This window comes from Neofelis nebulosa, chromosome 6 (assembly GCF_028018385.1).
Source record: "Neofelis nebulosa isolate mNeoNeb1 chromosome 6, mNeoNeb1.pri, whole genome shotgun sequence".
NCBI lineage: Eukaryota > Metazoa > Chordata > Mammalia > Carnivora > Felidae > Neofelis > Neofelis nebulosa.
Genome location: NC_080787.1, coordinates 135240683 through 135266476, shown reverse-complemented (window position 1 = coordinate 135266476; position 25794 = coordinate 135240683). Strand labels below are relative to the sequence as shown.

The 25794-nt window shown below is 36.3% G+C and overlaps 1 protein-coding gene across 2 annotated transcripts in view; it reads left to right on the top strand.

Moving 5' to 3' along the window:
• SHPRH (SNF2 histone linker PHD RING helicase) overlaps window positions 1–25794 on the top strand; it is a 97871-nt gene that overhangs the window by 8516 nt on the left and 63561 nt on the right. The window contains exons 3-14 of one of the 2 annotated variants that reach the window (XM_058735551.1): window positions 1842–1971; window positions 4056–4274; window positions 6769–6847; window positions 7789–7939; window positions 9464–9572; window positions 10204–10460; window positions 12544–13203; window positions 17238–17489; window positions 18315–18393; window positions 21938–22101; window positions 22212–22468; window positions 23609–23730. In XM_058735551.1, the coding sequence (XP_058591534.1) occupies window positions 1842–1971; window positions 4056–4274; window positions 6769–6847; window positions 7789–7939; window positions 9464–9572; window positions 10204–10460; window positions 12544–13203; window positions 17238–17489; window positions 18315–18393; window positions 21938–22101; window positions 22212–22468; window positions 23609–23730 (2479 nt within the window). Of the gene's footprint in view, window positions 1–1841; window positions 1972–4055; window positions 4275–6714; window positions 6848–7788; window positions 7940–9463; window positions 9573–10203; window positions 10461–12543; window positions 13204–17237; window positions 17490–18314; window positions 18394–21937; window positions 22102–22211; window positions 22469–23608; window positions 23731–25794 lie in introns of those variants that run through there. The other variant, XM_058735549.1, reaches the window with a different exon arrangement.

Below are 25794 nucleotides of genomic sequence, written 5' to 3'. Positions count from 1 at the left end.
ACAACACTGTACAGATGTTTATTTTTGCCTTGGCCACTTGTAGTGTACTTAGATTTAAAATTTTTCTCCTTCAGTAGACTATGCAGTCATTTTATCTTCACAGCCTAGTAAAATGCCCCATACTGAACAGATTTTCAGCAAATGAATGAGTAAATTTGTAATTCATTTCAGGCTCTTCTATTTACTAGCCAAGTAACTTTATGTGAATCATTTAATTTCAGCATCTTTCTGTATAAAATGTAAATAATAATCATTCCTTTTACCTCATACAATTGTGTTGGCAATCCGGTGAGACAATGTAAGTAGATGTACTTTATAAACTGTGAAGCAGGTTAATATGCCTTCATGCCAAAACTTGAAAGGATAAGAAATTCTAAAATGTTAAATTCAGGGACACCTGGGTGGCTTAGTCAGTTAAGTGTCCGACTTCAGCTCAGATCATGATCTGATGGTTCACGTGTTCAAGCCCTGTGTAAGGCTCTGCGCTGACAACTCAAAACCTATAGCCTGCTTCGGATTCTGTGTCTCCCTTTCTCTCTGCTCCTCCCCCACTTGCATGAGCTTGCTCTCTCTCTCTCTCTCTCTCTGTCTCTCAAAAATAAATGAACATAAAGATTAAAATTATTAAATTCACCTTTGTTCGATTGAAAACTGTGTCTTTTTTGTCTGTCTCACGTTAAAAAACAATTGTATTGTAGCCCTGTCTGTAGTTTCAGAATTGACAAAAGGAAAGGAAAAAAGTTGGAAGCATTAGATTGTAATTAATTCTTCCCTGGGCAATGAAACTTTGCAACCACGTATTCCCTCTCCTGGTTGATCATGAAAGCCCAAATTGTGGCTCGGTGATAGGAAGTATGTAAGAATTCATGGCTTGTTTATCTGTGTTCTGTCTATGTTCCCCATAGACTTGATCTCTTCTGTCTTCTTATCCCAATTTGTATAAATATTTAAACATTTCTTGCTGCTATAGTAAGCTAACTCTAGGTGTATACAAGGCAGAGTACAAATATATACAAAAATACATTCTTTGTTACTTATTCCCATATAATGCTGGTTTGGATTCTTGTTCTTTAGTAAAAGAATATGAGACTCTGCATGATTATGGAATCAGGTCCAGGATAATTTAGGGAAAAGAAAGAAAATGCATTTAGTGAGTATATACCATTAGGAAGTTTAAAACTGTATTACCTAGGCTATCTCATAATAGTCTTCTCTCCATTTTGCAAATGACAGTGCTTGGGTCAAAATAAATCGATTACTTTGCCTGTTTTTTTTTAGCTCCTAAATACCAGTGCTAGTATTCAACTTCAAGTCTTTTGACTATGGAACTTCATGCTACATTGCTTTACCAGAATTAAGCTATCTTACATCAATCAAGATCTGTTTTCCTATACATTGTAGTGTTTGATCTAGTAATGGCAATTCCCACGCCAAACTGTGCTTAAGAATCCTGGCATGTGCATCAGAATCTTCTGGGGCAATCTGCATTTTTAACCAATTTAACTGATTATTCTGATATTCATCAAATTTGGAAATCTTTGGCTTGGTAGGTGGAATGGGTGTTCTTATCACCTTATCTCAGGTTTGGTTCCAGGTTGGGAAGTATTTTTTTCTAGCAACTTGAATGGTGCCTTACACATAGTAGGCACTGCATTTGTACAATGAATTTGTTATTGAAAGTAAAAATTTGTGACGGAGATTTGGTAGGTATATATTTAACGATTATGGGGCATATACTGTGAATACCTTTAAAAACAGTATTAAAAAACTTTTTTTAATGTCCTCATGAAGAATGTAATAGTACAATTAACACTATTTTTGTGTTGATTAATCCTTTGTAGGTTGGAATTTATCTTTTGGAAGGTGGCCTAGCAAAACTAGACTTTTTGAGTGATGCAAATTCAAGAATGAAGAAGTTTAATCAGCTTATGAAAAGAGTGATGGAAAAGTTGTACAATTTTATTATTCCAGGTAAACTTAAAAGTTGCTATTACTTAGGACACCTGGGGCTCAGTCGGTTGGGTATCCAACTCTGGATTTTGGCTCAGGTCATGATCTCATGGTTCTCAAGATCAAGCCCCACCATAGGGCTCTGCACTGACAATGCAGAGCCTGCTTGGGATTCCCTCTCCCTCTCTCTCTCTACCCTTCCCATGCTTGTGCATGTGCACACGTGCTCTCTTTCTCTCTCTCTCAAAATAAATAAATAAACTTTAAAAATTTGACATTACTTGAGAGTTGTGGGTTTTTCCCAAGTCCTATACATAATAATCAGAAAAACAATAAAACCATCATAAAATTAAACAGCCTCTATAAAATCTCTGTGTGACAAAATTACACGTATCTGAAATGCCCCCGCTAATTTGTGTCTTTATTTGCTAAATACCGTGCTTAGCCCAGACTAGGTTCTCTAGAAATGTTTGCAGAGTCCATAGAGTCCAAAGGGATCTGAGCTGATTGGAATTTTTGCATTATTCTTGTGCTTTTATTTTGTTATGGCCAGAGATTCTTGGCTGGCCTTATTCCACCTCTCCTTTGCAGTCTGACAAATAATCTCAAGAGCCTGCTTCCCATAAAGACCAGTTAACTTTGCTACTGTTTCTTGCCAAGATGTTGCATCCTTGGTCAGGACTGCAGCTTCAGAGTTGTCTGCCATTGGTTCCCAAGGGGAGAGTGTGGATGGCTTGGTGCAGCCCATCAACACTACTGGAAAAACGGCTCAAATTCTCCAAGCCCTGCTCATGGTGGGTCAGCATTATTTCAGATGCAAATTGTAGAACATACTGGAATATTTGGGAAATCACTTTCTAAGCTTGAAAGTAGGGGCACCTGGCTGGCTCAGTCAATAGAGCCTGCAACTTTTGATCTCAGGGTCATGAATTCAAGCCCAGTGTTGGGGGTGAAGCCTACGTAATTAAAAAAATAATAAATTACTAATAAAAGTAAATCATTTTGCATGTTGAAGACTTTAAAAGGAGGACAGTCTCTGGCTTCATGATTGGAAGGGATGCTTTTAAGTACATCTAGAATTTTTAAGGGTACGGTAAGAATTATTCTGCTTTTTTAAAAATACTACAAGTTGAACTGTTCAAAGGAAAACATCAAAGGATTTCAAAGGAAAACTTCCAGTTTAGTTATCAATACTAGATTACACAAGAATAGTAAGAATAAATCTCACATGGAATATTTTGTATTGAAAAAAGTAAATTAAGTATTTTGTGGTACAATCTTCATTCTAGGGCATATGAGGTATGTTCTTTAAAAGTGTATAGGTCTTTTGAAAGAGTTCAGAAATAAATCATAAGCTAAAATGGGTTTGTACATTTATTCAAGATTTTGAGGGTTTTTTTTTTTCATGTTCTAGTAGGCACAAAAGTCTCACAGGGCAGTTGTGCCCAACAAATGAATCTGATGTCATTACAAATTTGTATTAATGGCTTACGCCCTTCTCTCTTAGTTGGCTCCTGCTGCTACCAAATGCCTGTCCTTTTTTAGCATAAGAAATAAAATGGGAACCCTTGTCTTACTAGACAGAAAAATTATGTCTGCATATGGAGTTTTTTTATGTCAAGATGTAAAAGTGAAATAGATTATCCTTTTATAAACTGTAAAAGATATTCACATTCAAATGTTTATTAAATATCTGCACTGAACAAAGCATATGCCAGCTACTCTGAGGAGATATAAAAACAAAAGACAGCCTTTGCATTACAGTTCAGTGCACAAGGAAAGAATACACATAAATGATTGCACTACCAGACAGATTGCAATATATTGCTATATCGAAATAGAAGGGTATTACATGAACACAGGGGAATACATTGATTCTAACCAGGGACAACAAAAGAAAATGCCATGGAAAAAGTTGAACTATCTTGAAGGATAGATGGGTAGGTTTTCGATCAGTGAAGAATTAACGATAGGGCCTTCTAGTCCCAAAACACACTGAGCAGGACCCCAGAGTTTGGAAAATGCATAGTATGTTCTTAGGATAAGAATTGCTTATAGTTAGAAAAAGTGGGTTGTTTTGAGTACATTTGTTGTTGGATGTACAGATGTGTTGGAAGAGGATGAAGAAGATTCAGAGAGTGAGCCAGAGGGACAGGACATCGATGAGCTCTATCAGTTTGTGAAGCAGACACATCAGCAAGAAACGCAGTCCATCCAAGTGGATGTCCAGCATCCTGCGTTGATTCCTGTGCTGAGACCATACCAAAGAGAGGCTGTCAATTGGATGCTACAACAAGAGCATTTCAGAAGCGCTCCTGCTAGTGGCAAGTATAAGATGCTCAAAGACAAATTGATCTGAGGGATTTCATGAAAGATAATTAGGAATTAATTATAATTGAATGAATTTTCCTGTGAACAAAATGGTAGTCTAAGAAATTCTTTAAAATTGAAAGGCAGAGAAATTCATTTGTAAGTTCCCTCAACTATAAGCGTTTAAACTAATTTTTCCTGCCGAATAAAGACTGCCTTGATTGGAATTTTTTAAAACCAATAAATTTTTTACATGCCTTTCTAACTAAGAATTGCTTTTGGAACATGATCAAATGGGAATCTTGCTAATCATCTGCGAGAGGCTTCACAATTTAATGATGAATATTAGCAACAGAAAGCGAATTTACAGAAGTGGGAGACTGGTGTATGACTAATTCTCCTAGGTTTGCATTTATTTTCTTTACTCCACAAAATAAATAATAAAATAAAATGTTATCTATTAAGTGTTTTTGTGAAAGTAAGTTTATCAGAGTCATTTATGCCTTTTTATCACTATCTTTAAAGGAATGGGCAGAAGATGAGATTTTTGCATGATTCTAGGAAGTGAAGTGTTGACCATTTCTCTTCCATTCCGTATAGATTTATTTTAATGAGGTATAGCTCTTACTTGTTTCTCCCGTAGATTCCAGTTTATACTTTTTTAATCCAGCAAATGTCACTTTTTAATTTTTAATTTTAGAAAATATTCATTTATAACCAACATTATTTCTTCCTACTTCTCATCCGTACTCTAAATTATATTGAAGTAATAATTTCACATATCATATCATTTAATCTGGTAATGTCACAGTTTATTTCAATGAAAGAAAGGGTTGCTTTAAACAGATATAAAATATATATGTTATGATGGATTTTTAAACCCAGTAATTCTTTAATACTGCCAAATCTCTCTCCTCTCTTCCTTCTTTTTTTCTCCCTTTCTCTCTCTCTGTTTCTCTTTCTGTCTTGCAGTTGATTCAGATTTGAAACCAACTAGCATTCATACATTGGAATTGTTGTCACTTAAGTTTCTTTAATCCATAGATTTTATCTCTTCACATTCTGTATTTTTTTCTTATAATTTAGTCATTGAGGAAATTGTTAGCTCTGTAGTTTCCTACAGACTGGATTATTTTTTCTCCAAAATGCAGTAACTTTTCTTTACATAATTTTATTAAGGTATAACTTAGGGTAAAATGCACAGCTCTTAAGGGCACAATTTGATATATTAGGCTAAATCTATGCATCTGTGTTACCAATGACCCAATCAAGACATAGAACTAGATTTTCTCAGAAGGTACTAGCCACACGTGCCTCTTGAGACTTCAAATGACTGCCCAGATTATGTGTTGTAAGTTTAAAATATATACCAGATTTCAAATAGTACAAAAAAAGAGGCCAAGTATCTCATTCATAATTTTATATTGATTACATATGGAAATGATAAGGTTTTGTTTATGTTAAGCTAAATAAAACTGTTAAAATTGATTTTGTCTTTTTATATCTATGATACAGTGCTAACATGAAATATTTCCCTCACCTCAGAAAGTTCCCTCATGGCCCAGTCAATTCTCCTACTTCAACCCCTTCAGGAGGCAACTACTGCCACCATAAGTTAGTTTTGCCTGTTTTTGAAACAATTAATAGAATGGCAAAACGCGGACACTTGAGGCGGGGGAGAAGTTGGCCTCTTTGAACATAGTGTTTTTTGAGATTCATCCATGCTGCATATAGCAGTATTTTATTCTTTTTTATCCACAGAATGGATTTTGTTGATTAAATCCCATGTGCCATTTAATAGTTATGTTCCCTGTGGTTCCCATAAATTGAAGCTTTTTAATCTTAATTTTTTTCATTTTATAAACCCTATGTATCTATATTCCTACTTCACCTGTTAATCCCTAAAGCAGGCAGCAAAATTACTTTTCATTTCACTGGTAGATACAGACATTCTTCTTAATTTGGCAGTTGGTTTAAACAACTTAAATTATTAAGGGAAAGAAATATGGAAGACTCTGGTTGAAATACACAATACTTCAGTGTTTAAGATATTTTTTCTTCAGTTAAATAAGATTTTCCTCCTGCTATCAGACCCCTCTAAAAGGTTAGGTCTGATTTGAGTTAATGTATTAGCCCGCAAGCATATGTCTGTTGAGTTATTTAAAGGTTTTCGGCAACTTTTTGAAGGAATTATAGAGGATAAGCTATTTTCCTTCATTGGGTAGGAGTTGTTTTCCTGTATTCATTTTCTTTTCCTGTTAATTCTCTGTGATATGCTGTACTTCATTTTTCTGCATAACACTTATGTGGAAAATATTGGTCCCCAAAGCAAAGGAAGAATAATTACAAGAATAATACCTGAAAAAAAGAATGAGATCCTAGCCTTTTTCCATGTGTATGTGGCTTCCCGGAGTATTTTGACTATTAACTTATTTTTATTTTAACGTGATTTTCTGGCAGAAAGGAAAACAAACAAAAACTTGTTCTTATGGTTATATTTTTTTTTAGAAAATACCGTGCATTTCTTATGGCGAGAGATTGTTACATCTGAGGGTTTGAAACTCTACTACAATCCGTACACAGGCTGGTAAGGCAAACTTTATGTGCTAGGTATTAAAAGTAAATGTTACAAAAACCTGTATGACATTGGTCGCATATGTCTTTAGCCTTGGCAGTACCTTAGGAAGGAATACTAAGTCGAAGTCTTACTAGACTTTATATTTTTATCATTTTTATAGGTAAGACAAATATGAAATTAATAGTACTTGTCATTTTTCTATAATGAATGGAAAATAATGGATTTAAGAAGCTTAGTTACTCATATTTAAAGAGATTATAATTTTAAATAAAAATGTCATCTTTCTATGGACCAGTTCTCATATTTTCATTAGATTTGTTAATTTCTATTATTAAAGTCATAGGAGTCATTAAACATAGCAACATCATAGGTGAATCAGTAGTTATTATCCTCGTTTTTTTCTTCACAGACACAGAAAGAAGGCAGACACACCTCCTTTTATTTAAAGAAGAGAAAAGAACGATGTTATTTACCAGTACCACTCCTGTTTCTGCAGACTCACTTGTCAGCTCAGGCAGTTTTTTGATTATTGTGGTTCTTTATTCAGTGACCTAGCATTTCAGATTGTTTCACACTAAAATGTAGTTTAAGGGGCGCCTGGGTGGCGCAGTCGGTTAAGCGTCCGACTTCAGCCAGGTCACGATCTCGCAGTCCGTGAGTTCGAGCCCCGCGTCAGGCTCTGGGCTGATGGCTCGGAGCCTGGAGCCTGTTTCCGATTCTGTGTCTCCCTCTCTCTCTGCCCCTCCCCCGTTCATGCTCTGTCTCTCTCTGTCCCAAAAATAAATAAAAAACGTTAAAAAAAAAAAATTTTTTTTTAAAAAAATAAATAAATAAAATAAAATGTAGTTTAAAAAAACTTTGACTTTTATGGATTTCTTCCAGTTTTCTTTAGGAATAGTATAATTTTTACTTGCCTTCCTGTGATACGTTTTTCTTGTTTTTTCCTTCAGCATCATCCGTGATTTCCCAAATGCTGGGCCACAGTTGCTTGGCGGAATCTTAGCAGATGAGATGGGTCTTGGAAAGACAGTGGAGGTTTTGGCTCTGATTCTGACACATACCCGACAAGATGTCAAACAAGATGCTCTCACTCTTCCTGAGGTAGGAGTAGTACCATAGGGCCAAGAAAGCAGGGGACATATGTTCTCTAAAAGCATCATATATTGAACATTTGCTTGGCACTTAAGCCAACACTTTTAGTCTCCTCTGAGGCTAATTAATTGTACTAGTTATTAGTTAACCTCAAGCAGGCACAGAGAATAGGATGTTTGTGACCTGGCAGGGTTTTTGTTAAGTGATGTTGGCCAACTAGGAAAGGGGATATGCTGTCACCAAGATTCCTTCTTGTTGGCAGAGAAACTCATAGGAAAGTACTGTTACTCCCTCAAATGTTTTGTCACTACTACAAGCCTCCATATTACCAGTAAATATTTTTGAAAGTAATTTTTTTTAATTGTACAAATCTCAGGTATATAAGTCATAGAATCTAATACTTCAAACTTTGTTAAAGGCTAAATAGCTTTGTAATTAGATTGCTAAATGAATCAAACTCTGAGTCCTTGTTCTAAAATATATAATTGTGTTTAGAAATACAAATTTTAGAGTTTATGGAGAAAAAAAGAAACAGCTCCACTGAAGCACGTGCAGCTCATAGTTCATAATTTCCGGTAATAAAACCTAAAATCAACACACTAGATAAGAGTATCATTACGTGTAGGGCTCACTGTGCCCACAACTTTAGGGATAATGTGATCTTCTGATAGGGTCAAGTTTGCAAAGTTAACCTCGTAGATTTGAGTAGGGAATAGAAAATATCTATTTCGTTGTTAAAAAACAAATGAGTTGGAATATATAGTTTTACAGTAACTTTTTTTTGTTTTAATGTTTATTTATTTTTGAGAGAGAGAGAGTTCAGGCAAGGCAGGGGCAGAGAGAGAGGAACAAAGGATCCAAAGCAGGGTCTATGCTGACAGCAGCAGATGATGGGGGCTCGAGCTCATGAACTGCAAGCTCATGACCTGAGTTGGACACTCAACCAACTGAGCCACTCAGGTGCCCCAGTGTTACAGTAACTTCTATATTAACTATATGATTTAACTCTCGGTAACTTCTATGTTAATTCAATATTTAAACAAGCCTTTGAACAGTTAATTTCAGAAGGGGCACCTGGGTGGCTCAGTCTGTTAAGTGTCTGACTTTGGCTTGGGTCATGATCTCACGGTTTGTGGGTTTGAGCCCCCCGTCAGGCTCTGTGCTGACAGCTTTGAGCCTGGAGCTTGCTTCAGATTCTGTGCCTCCCTGTCTCTCTGCCCACTCACACTCTGTCTCTCTCTCCCTCTCAAAAATAAATAAAGATTAAAAAAAAATTTTTTTTAAGTTAATTTCAGAAGGTTCACACTTAACATTTAGGTAACTTAAGATAATATGCACAGTTTTCAAGTGATAGCTAGCAGTAGCCCTGAAATAAAACATAAGGTTTGTATATGTGAATAGCATATTTAGCTCTTTCTTTCATCATTTTTTTACAACTCTTTTGCATCTCCTAATAGAAGGGTTAATTTTAACAAGCAGCTCCAATTACTGAAAGCAAAGCACTGGGTGACTGTTGAATGTTGTTTATATCAGGGAAAAGTGGTGAATTATTTCATTCCATCACATCAGTCTGGAGGAAAAGTAAAAAACACAGAAACCCCAAATACGGAATTTGAACCAAAAGAAAAAGTTCAGTGTCCCCGTAAGTATGAAATCTCTGAAAGAAAATACCTTTTTGCAGTCATCTTTGTCATAGTTCTTGCATTTCTTATAGGGAGAGATCTTGTAGTTGTTATGAATAATTGTTTTCATGGTTTATACTTTGTATAAATGGGATCAATTACAAGTCATATTACCTTAACAAAAGTAAAGATTTATTCTTTCATTTGATCGATTCATTCTTTCTCGGTATAGATCTTGTTCAGTCTGTTGTATTTAAATTTCTTGAGCTTACAGTTTACACCAGGCTTTGTTTATTCTCCAGCATAGCCACTTCAAATTCTGCTAACCAACAAATGTTTCCTTTACTGATGGTAGCATATACATGGACAATTGTGATAAGTTTTTTTTTCCCCGAATATAATTTTAAATGATAGTTGCTTTGGTAGATTAACAAATTAATGAGCAATTCTTCTTTAGGTTATTTCCATCATAATATATTATTAATATATTGAGATAATTTTTATTACATATTCTTCAAAATGATATACAGACAACATATCTTCAATAAAAATCTTTTTTTGTCTTAGTTCTCAGTGCATATTATTCTTAATATGTTTCTGTTTTTTTTCTAATTTCAATTATTCTAAGTTAGCATATCCTTTTGCATATAGCTACACGTGTGATGATCCTGACAGCTGTGAAAGAAATGAATGGAAAAAAAGGAGTTTCCATCCTTTCCATCTATAAGTATGTCAGTTCTATATATAGATATGATGTTCAGCGGAACAGGAGTCTTCTGAAACGGATGCTGAAATGTTTAATTTTTGAAGGTCTTGTGAAACAGATCAAAGGGCATGGTTTTTCTGGGACTTTTACATTGGGGAAGAATTACAAGGAAGAAGATACATATGATAAAACAAAAAAGCAGGTAACAGAACATTTATTAAGTTGCTCTGTGTGATGCCTTATAAAGGGAGTGGACAGATCCCACTTGACACTAAGGCTTTTAGAGACTGAAGATAAAAAACAAACTAGGAAAATCACATGTGCCTGTATCATCTCTTTTCTACCTCCTGAGTGGAAGTTTCATCAGAGTAGAAACTGTATTTTACTAGTCCCAGAGAAGAATGCTTTCCAAATAGCAAGTACTCAATAAATATTTGAATGAATTATTTTGGTGGGTTAAGCATATTAATTTTTTAACGTTTATTTATTTTTGACACAGAGAGAGACAGAGCATGAGCATGGGAGGGGCAGAGAGAGAGGGAGACACAGAATCTGAAGCAGGCTCCAGTCTCTGAGCTGTTAGCACAGACCCTGATGTGGGGATCAAACTCACAAACTGTGAGATCATGACCTGAGCCAAAGTCGGATGCTTAACCAACAGCCACCCAGGCACCCCCCCCCCCCCGGTGGGTTAAACATACTAAAGAGTTTAAAATAACACACAAAAAAATATTTTTTTAAAAAAGAGAAGAAAGTAGGGGTGCCTGGGTGGCTAGTCAGTTGAGCGTCTTACTCTTGATTTTGGCTCAGGTCTTGATCTCAAAGTTCATGCTCAAAGATCCAGGTCTGCATTGGGCTCTGCACAGAAGCCTACTTGGGATTCTCTCTCACCTTTCTCTCTTCCTTCTTACATTCGTGCGCCAGCACTCTTGCTCTCTCTCAAAAAAATAAACGTTAAGAAAAGAGAGAGAAAAAAAATAAAACGACTCTCTCCTTATCCTAATGTTGTCAGTTAAAAATCTGTTCTGTAGTTTAAAAATATTAATGATACCTTACATTTGCTTAGCTTTTTATATACATTTTCAATCTTTTATGTAAGTTCTCATTTTTCCCATGTCATCTTATAAAATTTTTACATTTTGTTATAAAACTGCTTTTGGGGGGCTATTAATTTCAAGCTTGCTTTAAAAAAAATAATCATATAGCTATGCAAACATAAATCAGGTAAATGGGGCACCTGACTGGCTTAGTCAGATGATATTCTTGATCTCGGGGTTGTGAGTTTGAGCCCCAGGTTGGGTATAGAGATTACTTAAAATAAATAAATAGACTTTAAAATCAATCCATTAATCCAGTAAAGACTAATAACAGTAAATCAAAGTGTGGAGCTACTAGCTTGTCTACTGTGAAGGAAATGACAGATAAAAAAGTTCATTTTCTGGAGTAGGGAGTCTCCCCAACATTTTTCCCCAACCAGGGTAGAAAGCTGCAGTGAACTTCTATGCTTCTAATAATCCTTCTGTCACCAAAAAAGGAAAATCTTCAATTAGTGCCATTCGTGGCAAGTGTCCCAACTCATCTGTTCAACCTCAGGTCTGACATCACTTCTAGGAAGCTCATGCTGGCACCTACCTCCCCATCCCAGCCCCTGTCTGTTTTGTACTCCTCTTAGGCATTCTTGTACCATTGTTTCACTTTTTATTGTTCTTTCTTTTCCAATAGACCTCGTGGAGACCAGGAACTAAATATTCCTCATATTTGTATTGCCAGCATCTAACACTATGCCTGGCACAGAATTGTTATCCAGTAAATAATTTCAGGAGGGGTACAGGTAGAAAGCAGAAAGAAAGAAGGAGTTTATTTGCTAATTGCAGTAACTAATAGATTTTCACTTTCTTTAAATGCTGTATTTTTGTACTTGATATGTTAATTGCCCGAGTTTGTATATTTATGTATTATAAACTATTAGTCTTTTATTGATTTAGACAAAATATGAATTATAAGAGGTTAATGTCAAAATATTAGTAGCTTCCTATCTAATTTTTATTCTCTTCAGCTTTTACTTATACAATAGTAGAGCCTTCCTTTTTAGACCTGTAGACCACAGAGAGGCTTCTTACAGAGGGCAGATTGAAAGCCAGTGATCAGGAGTGATTCTTCTAGTGGGAAAATGGTAGCAAGAGTGGCTATTGGATTTTTATGGAAAGCTTATAAATAAGGTTGGGGATTTAATTTCAGTATTGTAATTATATTGATATAAATTAATTAAATAATTATTTTCATAGGCAATAGGGAGTCCAAGGAAAATTCAGAAAGAATCCAGAAAATCAGGGAACAAAGACACAGATTCTGAATACTTGCCATCAAACACATCTGATGATGATGATGATCCTTATTATTATTACTATAAGCCTCGGAAAAATCGTAGTAAATTCAAGAAAAAGCCTGTTCTATCCACAAAAAAGGGAAAAGGCCAGCCTAATATCAATCTCAGTTCACAAGATCACTGTCCAGCTACCAGTGACTCTGGAATTACTGATGTTACCACATCTAAAAGTACATGTATCTTTGAAATCAAGGAAGAACGTGGAGCGAAGGACCAAGCTGAATCTTTAAACCCTACCGACAGTGATGTGCCACAATCTAATATCGGGAGTCCCTGTAATTCCTCAGATTATCGCTTTGAGTGCATATGTGGTGAGCTTGATCAGGTAGACCGTAAACCTCGTGTTCAGTGCCTGAAATGCCACCTATGGCAACATGCAAAATGTGTGAATTATGAAGAGAAGAATCTGAAGATTAAGCCTTTTTACTGCCCCCATTGCCTTGTTGCAATGGAGCCAGTATCAACACGAGCAACTCTGATCATCTCGCCCAGTTCCATTTGTCATCAGTGGGTGGATGAAATCAACAGGCATGTGAGGTCATCATCTCTTCGAGTCTTGGTAAGGCAGTTTGGACTCTTTAAATGAATAGGAAAATCCCAATTTTTGCTTCCCTGTGGTAATTTTTACAACCTTTATCACTTGGTTGTTTATCCCAAAAATTAATAAGATAGTTACGAAATCAGAATTTGAAGAGGAAATTGAGAATGGGAAATGAAACAGTAGACTCTGTATTCTTTTCTGACATCAGAAGTTCAGAAGTTAAAGCGCTTTGAGTTAAAAGATGTGGAAGGTTTTGAAAAAATCCATCATGTAAATGAAAAAGACTTCATATACACACTTACACTCTCAGACAGAAAGGCAGCATTGTGTAATAGTAGCTGCCTGTCTCATCTCTACCTCTTAGATCCAGAGTCATCCTTTGAGGCCTCAGTTACATTATCTGTAAAATAAGAATTTACTCATTCAGCAAATATTTATTGAGCACCTGTAACGTGCCAGGAACTGTGCTAAGTTCTAAAATTAATACCCCTTCATAGACTTACTGTGAAGGTTAAATGAATTGATAAAGTGCTGGCACATAGTTCATTGTAACTTACTAATGTTAGTATTTTGTTTTTAATTGAAGTATAGTTGGCATACAATGTTATATTAATTTCAGGTGTATAACAATGAATCAACAATTCTGTACATTATGCTATGCTCACCAAGACAAGTGTAGTTACCATCTGTTACCATGCAATGTTAGGACAGTATTATTGACTATCTATGCTGTACTTTTCATCCTTGTGACTTATTTATCTTATAACTAGAAGTCTGTATTTCTTAATCCCCTTCACCTATTTCACGCACTCACCCCCTCAATTCCCTCCCCTCTGGCAACCACTATTTGTTCTCTGTATTTATGATACTGTTTTATGTTTTATGTTTGGTTGGTTGGTTGGTTGGTTGGTTTTTTTAGGGTTCCACATATAAGTGGAATCATATGGGATTTATCTTTCTCTGTCTGACATCTTTCATTTAGCATAATGCCTCTAGGTTCATCCATGTTGTCACAAATAACAAGATCTCATTCTTTTTTGTAACTAATATTCCACTGTTTATATATACCACATTTTTTTTATCCATCATCTATCAGTGGACACAGGTTGCTTCCATAACTTGGCTGTTGTAAATAATGCTGCCGTAAAAATGGGTGACTATATTTTTGAGTTAGCATTTCCATTTTCTTTGGGTAAATACTCAGTAGTGGAATTATTGGATCATATAGTATTTCTATTTTTAATGTTTTTGGGAACTTCCATACTGTTTTCCACAGTGGTTGCATCAGTTTGCATTCCCACAAACGGTGCATAAGAGTTTCCTTTTTTCCACATCCTCACCAACACTTGTTTTTGTCTTTTTGATACTAGCCATGCTAACTGGTGTGAGGTGATATATCACTGTGGTTTGATTTGCATTTGTCATTAGTGCTGGTGAGCATTTTTTTATGTGTCTGTTGGCCATCGGTTTGTCTTCTTAAAAAAATCCCCATTTTTTAATCGATTTTTTTTTTTTTTTTGGTGTTGAGCTCTGTAAGTTCTTTATATATTTTGAATATTGGCTAATATCCCCTAAATGGATAGATCACTTGCAAATGTCTTTTCCCATCTACTAGATTGCCTTTTAATTCTGATGGTGTTCTTTGCTATGCAAAATCTTTTTATTTTCACTGGTCCTAGCAGTTTACTTCTGTTTTTGTTTCCTTTGCCCAAGGAGACATATCTGTAAATATTTGGCTAAGGCCAGCATCTGAAAGTTGACTGCCTATGTTTTCTTTTAGGAATTTTATGGCTTCAGATCTCACATTTAGACTTTTATTCCATTTTGAGTTAATTTTTGTATGGTGTAAGAAAGTGGCTCACTTTTATTCTTTGGCATATAGTTGTCCAGTTTTCCCAGCACCATTTGTTATCTTTTCTCCATTGTACATTCTTGCCTTCTTTGTCATAGATTAATTAACTATATAAGCATCGGTTTATTTCTGGACTCTATCCTGTTCCATAGATCTGTGTATCTGTTTTTGTGCTAGTGCCATATACTTGATTAGTACAGGCTTTGTAGTGTATCTTGATATCTGGGATTGTGATATTTCCAGTTCTGTTTTTTTTTTTTTTTTTTTTTTTTTTTTTTTTTAATGTTTATTTTTGAGACAGAGAGAGACAGAGCATGAACGGGGGAGGGTCAGAGAGAGGGAGACACAGAATCTGAAACAGGCTCCCGGCTCTGAGCTGTCAGCACAGAGCCCGACGCGGGGCTCGTACTCACGGACCGCGAGATCATGACCTGAGCCGAAGTCGGCCGCTTAACCGACTGAGCCACCCAGGCGCCCCTCCAGTTCTGTTCTTCTTAAGATGGCTTTGGCTATTCAAGGTCTTCAGTGGTTCCATACCAATTTTAGGAATATATGTTCTCGTTCTATGAAAAAATGCTAATGGTATTGATAGGGATTGCATTGAATCTGTAGATTACTTTGGGTTCTATGGACATTTTAGCAATATTAATTTCTCCAGTTCATGAGCATGGTTTATCTTTCTATTTGTCATCTTCAATTTCTGTCACCAATTTCTTACAGTTTTCAGAGTATAGGTCTTTCACCTCCTTGGTTAAATTTATTCCTAGGTGGGGCGCCTGGGTGGCGCAGTCGGTTAAGCGTCCGACTTCAGCCAGGTCACGATCTCGCGGTCCGTGAGTTCGAGCCCTGCGTCAGGCTCTGGGCTGATGGCTCGGAGCCTGGAGCCTGTTTCCGATTCTGTGTCTCCCTCTCTCTCTGCCCCTCCCCCGTTCATGCTCTGTCTCTCTCTGTCCCAAAAATAAATAAAAAATGTTGAAAAAAAAAAAAATTTATTCCTAGGTATTTTATTCTTTTTGGTATAACTGTAAATGGGATGATTTTCCTAATTTCTCTTTTTTATTAGTGTATAGAAGTATAACAGATTTCTGTACATTAATGTTATGTCCTACAACTTTACTAAATTCACTACTGGTTCTGATAGCTTTTAGGTAGAATATTTAGGGTTTTCTTTATATACTATTATGTCATCTGGTAATAGTGACAGGTTTTTCTTACCAATTTGGGTACCTTTTATTTCTTTTTCTTATCTGATTGTTGCAGCTAGGACTATTCAACTATGTTGCATAAAAGTGGTGAGAGTAGACATCCTTATCTTGTTCTTGACCCTAGAGGGAAAGCTTTCAGTTTTTCATTGTTGAGTACGATGTTAGCTGTGGGTTTGTCATATATGGCCTTTACTATGTTGAGGTATGTTCCCTCTAAATCCATTTTGTTGAGTAATGTTAGTATTCTTCACTCCCTTTGTTCTTCCTTCCTTCTTTCCATACAAATGTTATTTAAGGTGTTCAATATTTCATCTACTACCATAGACAGGGAGAGAGAACACAGTAATAAGTGAGACCTCCTCTTGGCCATTGAGGAGCTCAGTTTTGTTGGGTAGATAAACCTTGATTTGAATCTAGGCTCTGCAAGTTCTGAGCAAGTCACTTCGTGTTTCTTATGTGTGGGATAGGAATAAAAGTAACCACTAATGAGATTGTTGCTGAAGATAGGAGATAAAGTGCAGCATAGTGTCTGAAATATAAAAGGCATTCAGGAGATTATAGCTCTTCTTGTTCTACTTCTTCATACCTCTGTGCTTTTGTACCTACCTACCTACCTACCTACCTACGTACCCTTAAGTCCTTTTCCCCTTTCTCCACCTGTGAGAACTCCTAAATGTTCTTTAAGAGCCAGCTCAAATTTTAACTCCTCTGAATTTACCTTCTCAGCCATAGCATTGGTCTTTCCACTGTGCTATCACTTTCACTTCTCTTACATTTCCCTTCATGATGCTTATGTTACCGGTCTTCTACCCTAACGTGGCTTTCTCTAGACACGTATCTAGACACGTGAGTCTAGATACACATGGAGTGTATCTCATAGCATGTTTTGTACTAAACTAAACAATGGAAAGAACTCAGTAAGGGTGTAAGAATGAATATTTCCATTATCTTTAATGAGCCTTTCTGCAGTAACTGTGTCTGTGATTGTTTCCTAGGTATATCAAGGAGTGAAGAAAGATGGTTTTTTACAGCCTCACTTTTTGGCTGAACAGGATATAGTTATCATTACCTATGATGTCCTTCGTTCAGAACTTAACTATGTAGATATCCCACATAGCAACAGTGAGGATGGGCGTCGTTTACGGAACCAGAAGCGCTATATGGCCATTCCCAGCCCCCTAGTAGCTGTGGAGTGGTGGAGGATCTGCCTTGATGAAGCCCAGATGGTTGAATGTCCTGCTGTAAAAGTGAGAATTTCTGCAGAATCTTCTGAGGGCTGGGGAGTAAAAAGAGGAAAGAGATTGAGGAAGTTGTCCATAAAAATATTAATAATCTAAGTGTAATTAACCTACAGTGTTGACATTGGCCAAAAGTTTGTTGTTAAACATAGTAATTTGCTTTTCTCTTGTGCTCTGAACTACATAACCCTCAGGAGTTATTTTGGTACTGTAGGAATTACTGCTTTATATGCAATGCCCATATGTATTTGAATAAGATGGCAATTTATGTGTGATGCAGATCAAAGTAAACTCTGTTTAGGGACTTCTGCTAGCATTTCTGCTAAGTGGAAAGTTCATCATGTAGGCTCTGATAACTTTGGGCCAAAGTTGACCTTTTTATTGGAGAGATCATATCATAACAGAAAATACTACTTTAGAAGATAGAGTTTGATTTAGCCTTTGTTCATATGTCTTTATTCCATTTTCTTTGGCCAGTTTGTAATCTGCACTCAATTTATGAATCTTATCTGTTAGTACATTGGTTCACATCGTAAGGATGGGTGGCGTTGGGGATGTCTCAGTCATTCAGGGAGCCTTTTCATTCTATACATACTTGAACTATTCTTCCTCTTTTGGGGAGGGCTCATGGCAGCCTTCTGCTAATGAGAACCACTGTACTAGAAGATGGCCCATTGAATATGACCTTCAACTTTGAGTGTGATAACTGTGAATAAGAGAGAGTGTGCCTGACCTGAAGCATAGCTTTTCATGGGCTATTCTCAGGAGTAAACATTCCTAATTTCCCCTGCCTTTTTTTCCTTCTCTTTTTATTGCATATTTCTCTCTCATTAGGCTGCAGAAATGGCTCAGCGCTTGAGTGGGATTAATCGCTGGTGTATCAGTGGCACTCCAGTACAGAGAGGATTGGAGGGTAATGTATGGTTTCATCACATTTTGCCTATATTTGAAAAGCTTGCTTGTTTTTAGGAACAAGTATTTTCAGCCTTTGTTGAAATCCTTACGTAAGTGATTGTACATATATTTCACTCCTAGTAGTTTTAAGCATTCATCTTTTTAAATGGAATTGGATGGTTTTTATTTTTATGAGAATGGATAGATGGTGAGTAGTCCCATTGTCCTAAGGTGAACAGTCATTGTGCCCTCCTGAGCAGTGTAGATGCAGGTCTAAACTGAACTCAGAGCTCCAAAGTGGTAGTTAGAAAACAGAAAGAAGGTAGCAAGAGAGAGAGAGGAGAAGGAAAAGATGCATAGTCACGATGTTGTAGTTGAAAATGAAAGTCTCATTGGTTTTCTTTTCGTGTTAGAGCAGGATTACTCAACCTTGGCCCCATTGACATTTGGGCCTGGATACTTCTTTTTTGTTGGGAGCTGTCCTATGCGTCTTGGGATATTTAGCTTCTCCCACTAGATGGCAGTAGCACTTCTAAAACACAAATGTGTTTTAGACATTGCCTATTATCCCCTGGGGGACAAAATCATACCACTCCACCTCCACCTCCATTGAGAACCACTGTGCTAGACTGATAGAGATAAACCAGATTTGATGACTTATTAATTAGCAACAACCAGAGATCTTGTGAATCCCAGGTTGACTACACACTGAACAAGGACATGAGGCTAGGATGTTTTCATTCCATAATTTGTGAGGCCTTTAGTATGTTTCTACAGGCAGGCTGAAATAAAGCCAGGTAGCAAGAACGCCTCCCTCTCCTCCCATCCTCCCCACTCCATGTCTATGTAATATACTTCTTTGTATAGTATACAAAGCACTGGTTTTCAGGATATACGAACCATGGTGACATACTGACTTTTCAGTTGTATGTCCATAAAGAAATGACATAAACATTCAAATTTTTATTTTCCTTATTTGCGAAGTAAGATGTTTTAAGATTAGTTATACTAAAGTATGCAAGCATTTAGCATGGTACCTAGCAGGTATTAAATATTCAGTGAGTGGTAGCTGCTTCCACTGCTGCTTTTGTTGTTCTTATTTCCCATTTATATATTTGTGTATTCATTTTAGCTTCTTCGAAAGTGTTGACTCTAAACTACTTAAGTACTTTGTAGTACATTTATTGGTTCATTTATTCTTTGTGAAGTATAATAAAAAAAAAAAAAAAAGAGACTCGGTTCCTGACCTTCTTGAGCTTACAGCTTAGAAGGGAAGATGTATTTATTAAGTACTTAAGACAAATGTTAAGAGTGTAGTCAAGGTAACTTTAATGTATAAGATAAATGTAAAATTCAAACTATAATAGGCTTCAGAAAAGATGTCTCATTCTATGACATCACATAATAGGGATGTCGAAGGAAGGGATAGCTGAGCCAGGATCTGAAATATTAATATGAGTTAAGTAAATAGGGAAGAATTCTCTATCATAAAGGAAACAGAAAATACAAAGATGATCTGGCAGGAGGAGCATGGAAGGATATTAGTGTGGCTAGAATACAGAGAGCTGGAAAACTGGAAAACCCAGTAGATTGAATAGGTGGATATAGATCAGACCATGGAGGACTCTGTAGGCCATGATGAATAATTTTATTTGTTTATTTTCTTAAGAATAGTAGGAGCTATTGGAAAGATTTAAACAAAGTGGTTGGGTATCATCTCGTGGTTAGATTTGGATTTCAAAAACTCAATCTATTTGCAGTGTGGAGAATGGTTTAGAAGTGGGACAGAGTGGATACTAGGATCGCAGTTGGCTACAATAAGTAATCTAGGCAAGTTGATACTGACACCCTGAGTTTTAACTAGGATTGTCCTGAAGAAATGCAAAAAAGTGGATAAGAAAAAAATTAATAAGGCTTATTCAGTGATGGGGAGATGCCAGGACTTCGAAGTAGCATAACTCCATGTACAGTGACTGTATTTCCTGGTGAATAACACTAGAGGAGAAGCATGTTTGGGCAAAAAGAGTATGAATTTGATTTTGGCAAGTTGAGCTTGAGGCACTTTTGGGACCTCAAAGAAGAGATAGCACATAGGCAAATGGATTGATTTAAACAGAAGTACAACTCCATTGATATCTGCATGTAGGCAGTATTTCTTTTTAGATGTTAATGGACTCTCAGAAAGTGTCAAAGTAACTTAATTCAACCTAAATATTTGTTAGGCATCTTCAGAATAAATGTTGTGGGTAGGGACATCACGTTTTTGGAAAAAAAAAATTTCATGGTTTCTAAAGAGAATATAGCCCAATGTGAACATGTTTAATGCAGAAAAATATTTAAAAAATTACACTGAGCCATAATCTTCATTTAAAGACATAACCACTATTCCAATCTTTTTTATATAAATGTTTGCATGTTTGTCCTCATACTGCATGCATAATTTTATACCTTTTTTTTCACTTAACATTATATTCTAAGCAATTTTTCATGTTTTAAAAATCCATCATAAATGCAAACACTGTAAGGTATAATGTTAAGTGAGCAAAACATGGACTATAGGTTCCCCAATCATAAAACATACAAGTACAACGAAGTAAATCTAACAAACACAAGGCCTGTTGGATTAGAAGAAGATGAGTTTTATCTTAAATACCATACAATTTCCCTCATATGTGGAATTTGAGAAACAAAACAGATGAACATAGGGGAAGGAGGGAAACTAAGGAAGGGCTGAAGCAAACCATAACTATAGAGAACAAACTGAGGGTCGAGGGAGGGAGGGAGGTGGGTGAGGAGATGGGCTAGATGAGTGATGCACATTAAGGAGGGCCCTTGTTGTGATGAACACCAGGTGTTATATGTAAGTGAATCACTAAATTCTACTCCTAAAACAATAAATTTTTTGCTAACTAGAATTTAAATAAAAATTTGAAAAAAAAAAAAAAGGAAAAGAAAGGTTTTGTCTTATGGAGAGTACTATATGATTTATTTAATCATTTCTTTATTTGAGTCATTTTTATTCTATATGTTGTTGGCATGAATGTCACTGTGTGGATTAATCTTGTCTCTAGTTTTTTATTATGGTTTTAGTCTTATTTCCCAAAAGTAGAATTACTAGACCAAAAAATGTAATGAATATTGGATCAGTGAATATTCTTCATATCACCTATGTCATTCAGACTTCTTTCCTAATCCAGCAAGCCTTAAATCCAGTAGTCTCATGAGAGTGCCTGATTCTTCTTATGTATCTCTTGATCAGGTGCACACAAGTGAGTCATTTTCTAGTTTTACTTCTGATGGAAATTTCAGACTTTTGAATTAAATACGAGGTTTGTGGAATGGTTACACATTTTAGCTCCTAACACAAAACCTAGTGCAATATCAACAAACGTAAGTCAAAGTGGAATTAACTTTCAGATTCAAGAGTCTATACAATCTGCGTTTTAATTCATGGAAAGTACTATGTGCTGTGTGATATCTATGAAAGTGGTTATTCAAAATAGTAATGTAGAAATATAGAAACAGTTATTCTCAATGTGTTGTTGTTTGTTTTTTCTTCTCAGATCTTTTTGGGTTGGTGGTCTTTCTTGGTATTGAACCTTACTGTGTCAAACACTGGTGGGTTCGACTTCTCTATCGCCCTTACTGCAGGAAGAATCCTCAGCTCCTCTACAGCTTTATTGCCAAGATACTATGGAGGTCTGCAAAGAAAGATGTGATTGACCAAGTCAGTAGCATAAGTTTTTACTGATTAAGGACATTACAAGAAAAGGGAAGCGAGAGCTGGGATGGAAAGTTAAATTTTCAGGTGAAATCCTTTTTTTCTTCTCCCTACAGATCCAGATACCCCCTCAGACAGAAGAAGTCCACTGGCTTCACTTTTCTCCAGTGGAAAGACATTTCTATCACCGCCAGCATGAAGTGTGCTGCCAGGATGCAGTAGTAAAGCTCAGGAAGATTTCTGACTGGGCACTGAAGCTCAGCAGCCTGGACCGAAGGACGGTCACCTCCATTCTGTATCCACTGCTGAGGCTCAGGCAGGCCTGCTGCCACCCACAGGCCGTTCGAGGGGAGTTTTTGCCACTCCAGAAAAGGTTTTGTTTTCAATTTCCTTACACTGCAATTGACACTATATTAGTGATAGACAGTGTTTAAGCTATTAGCTTTCTAGCCCCCAGTTTCATTCAGGGTCTTATAAATGAGCTGTTGTCAGTTATTTTTAGCAGTGAGGTTTTTCTTTGGCATGAACCCCATTTATGAAAGAGAGCCACATTCTCAAAATTATTTTCATGGTTTTAAACATTTCTTTTAAAGTTAGGACTATTTGGGGGTTTTATTGTTTTATTCTGTTTTTTTGTTTTGTTTTGTGTATTTTTTGCTGCACTTCAGATATGAAAGGCTTTTGTTCTTATTCTAATTTTTTGTTCCTACATCAGGAACTTAACTGAATTAGATTACTGTATTTTCTTTGTAATTTGTGTCCACAGTATCTAGTCCACTGTTATCCCAGAAATCGTTTGTTCATCAGTCTGTGACTCAGCAACTGGCGTGTTTTGTTTTGTTCTGTTTTGTTTTGTTTTAGCACCTGGTGTTAAAAAGATAAGGTGTTATTAAAAATATATAGAAAGAGGAATTATATTTTTGTCTTTGCCTTTAAGCAGTTTATAGACAAATAAGGGAAATGACAAAGATTAGTGATTCCTATAAAATAAGGCAAACCTACTTCATAAGAGGTACTTATACATGACTGTAGACAGTTAGAATATGGAAATAATTTCTATATAAATGGTTAACGTTAGACAGCCTTTTGGCAGCAATGGCATTTGATCTGATCCTTGAAGAATCCTCATTTTTTTTACAGATAAAAAAAAATTCAGGCTTATGGAGATTCATTAAATTATAATGCTAGAGATTCAGACTTAATCTTATCTTCTAACACCCATACTGTTTCAAACATATCGTGTTAGTACTTCATATTTTGGGAAGATTTTTCTACTTCCCTTCTCCATTGACCTAACTGGGAAAAAGTAAAGGAGGATGGGATCAGGTAATAGAATGCTTGCCAGAATAGTAAGAGGCAATTGAGTTGAAAGTGACAGTGGTAAAATGGAAGTGGAAAGAAAGATCCCGAAGATATACAAAGACTCTGTAAGAGTCTGATACTCTTGATCTTATGTGATGTAATATTGGCACTTAGGATTTTCTCTTCAGGAACAATCTACCTTTTCTTTTAGCACCATGACAATGGAAGAGCTGCTAACATCTCTACAGAAGAAATGTGGAACAGAGTGTGAAGAAGCACATCGGCAACTAGTCTGTGCTCTCAATGGCTTAGCAGGGATCCACATCATTAAAGGTAGAAGGTGATTGTTTTGTTATCTCTGATTCTTCTAAATACTTAATGAGGCAGATTAGGTAGAGTAGAAATTAAAATCCCCCAAGGAAGGCATTCTTATACACTACTGATCTTAGTTTAGGTAGGCTCGACCTAATGGAGAGCACTTGTGCAGAACATTTGAAACACCGTCAAAGTTTGCATATGCTTTCACCATACATTTCCACTTGTAGAAGTTTGTTGTTGTTTGGGAAAGGATGTAAACAAAGATTTGGCAATAAATTATTCACCTTAGTCTATAGTAGTGAACAACTGAAAATGAGTAAAATACCTAGAAATAGAAGAATGGTTAAATTCTGACATTCAAGGGAATGCTAGTCATCAATTGACAAAATAAAATTATTTGTAAATTCATTCTTTCATCAAATATTAGCATGTCTGCTCTGCACCAGGTATGATCTCAGTACTAAAGATAATAGAGTAAAGCAAAGTAAGTCTTTGATCTTTTGAACCTTAAATTCTTACCAAGGAGAGATAGACAAATACACACACACAATGTATATGGATACAGTTATGGTGTTATACATTATACACAAAATTTAAGCACATTAATAGAGAATCTTTTATTTCTTTTCTTTTTTTAATTTTTTTTTTTAACGTTTATTTATTTTTTTGAGACAGAGAGAGACAGAGCATGAACGGGGGAGGGTCAGAGAGAGGGAGACACAGAATCTGAAACAGGCTCCAGGCTCTGAGCTGTCAGCACAGAGCCCGACGCGGAGCTCGAACTCACGGACCACGAGATCATGACCTGAGCCGAAGTCGGTCACTCAACCGACTGAGCCACCCGGGCGCCCCGAGAATCTTTTATTTCATGGAAAGATATTTAATTGGTATTTCCCATCTCTGAGGGATAGTTTTTTATTGCCTAACATCCGGTGTCTTATAGTCTATTATTTCATATATTTTGTACGTTTCAGAAAGGAGGGTAAATTCATTCTCTCATTTTGTAATGGCCAGAAGCAGCATATCAGTGGTTACATTAAATGCAATGGTCTAAATGCCCCAATTAGAGATTTTCAAGATAGATATTTAAAAAAAACAGTATCTAATAATACACTGTCTACATGAAACCCTCTTTTTATTTAAAGATACAAATGTAACAGGATGAAAAATGATATGCTATATTAACACTAATCAAAAAAAGCTGGAGTGATTATATTACTGCCAGGCAAAGAGTATTACCAAGGATATAGTGTTATTTTATCACTGGAAAATAAACCTAAATGTTTATGCACTTAAAAGCAAGGCTTAGGGGCTCCTGGGTAGTTGCTCAGTGTATTGAACATCTGACTTCGGCTCAGGTCATGATCTCACGGTTCATGAGTTCAAGCTCCACTTCAGGCTCTGACAGCTCAAAGCCTGGAGCCTGCTTCAGATTCTGTGTCTCCCTCTCTCTCTCTCTGCCCCTCCCCTGCTCATGCTTGCTCGCTCTCTCTCTCTCAAAAATGAATAAACTTAAAAAAAATTTTTTTAAGAAAGCAAAAAGCAAGGCTTAAAAGTAAATAAAACACAAACTGATACAACTATAATTGGAAATAGACAAATTCATTACTATAGTCCAAGATTTCAACATCCTTCTTCCAATTATTGATAGAACAAGAAGACAGAAAATAAGAGGCATGGAAAACTCAACAGTAGCAACTAATTGACATAGTCAACAGTTATAGAACACTGTACCCCACCAAAGAATACACATTCTTTTCAAGTGCACATGGTATGTTTACCGAGACAGAGCATGTTCTGGGCTATAAAACAATTCAGTCAATTTGAAAGCATTCAAGTTTTGAGGCGCCTGAGTTAAGCATCCATCTCTTGATTTTTGGCTCAGGTCATGATCTCACGGCTCATGAGTTTGAGCCCCGCATTGCATTGAGCCCTCTTGGGATTCTCTTTCTCTTTCTCTTTCTCTCTCTCTCTCACTCTCTCACTCTCACTCTCTAACTCTCTCCTCTCTTCACTCTTCTCTATCTGCCCCTCCCCTGCTCACTCTCTCTCACACTCCCTTTCAAAATAAATAAACAT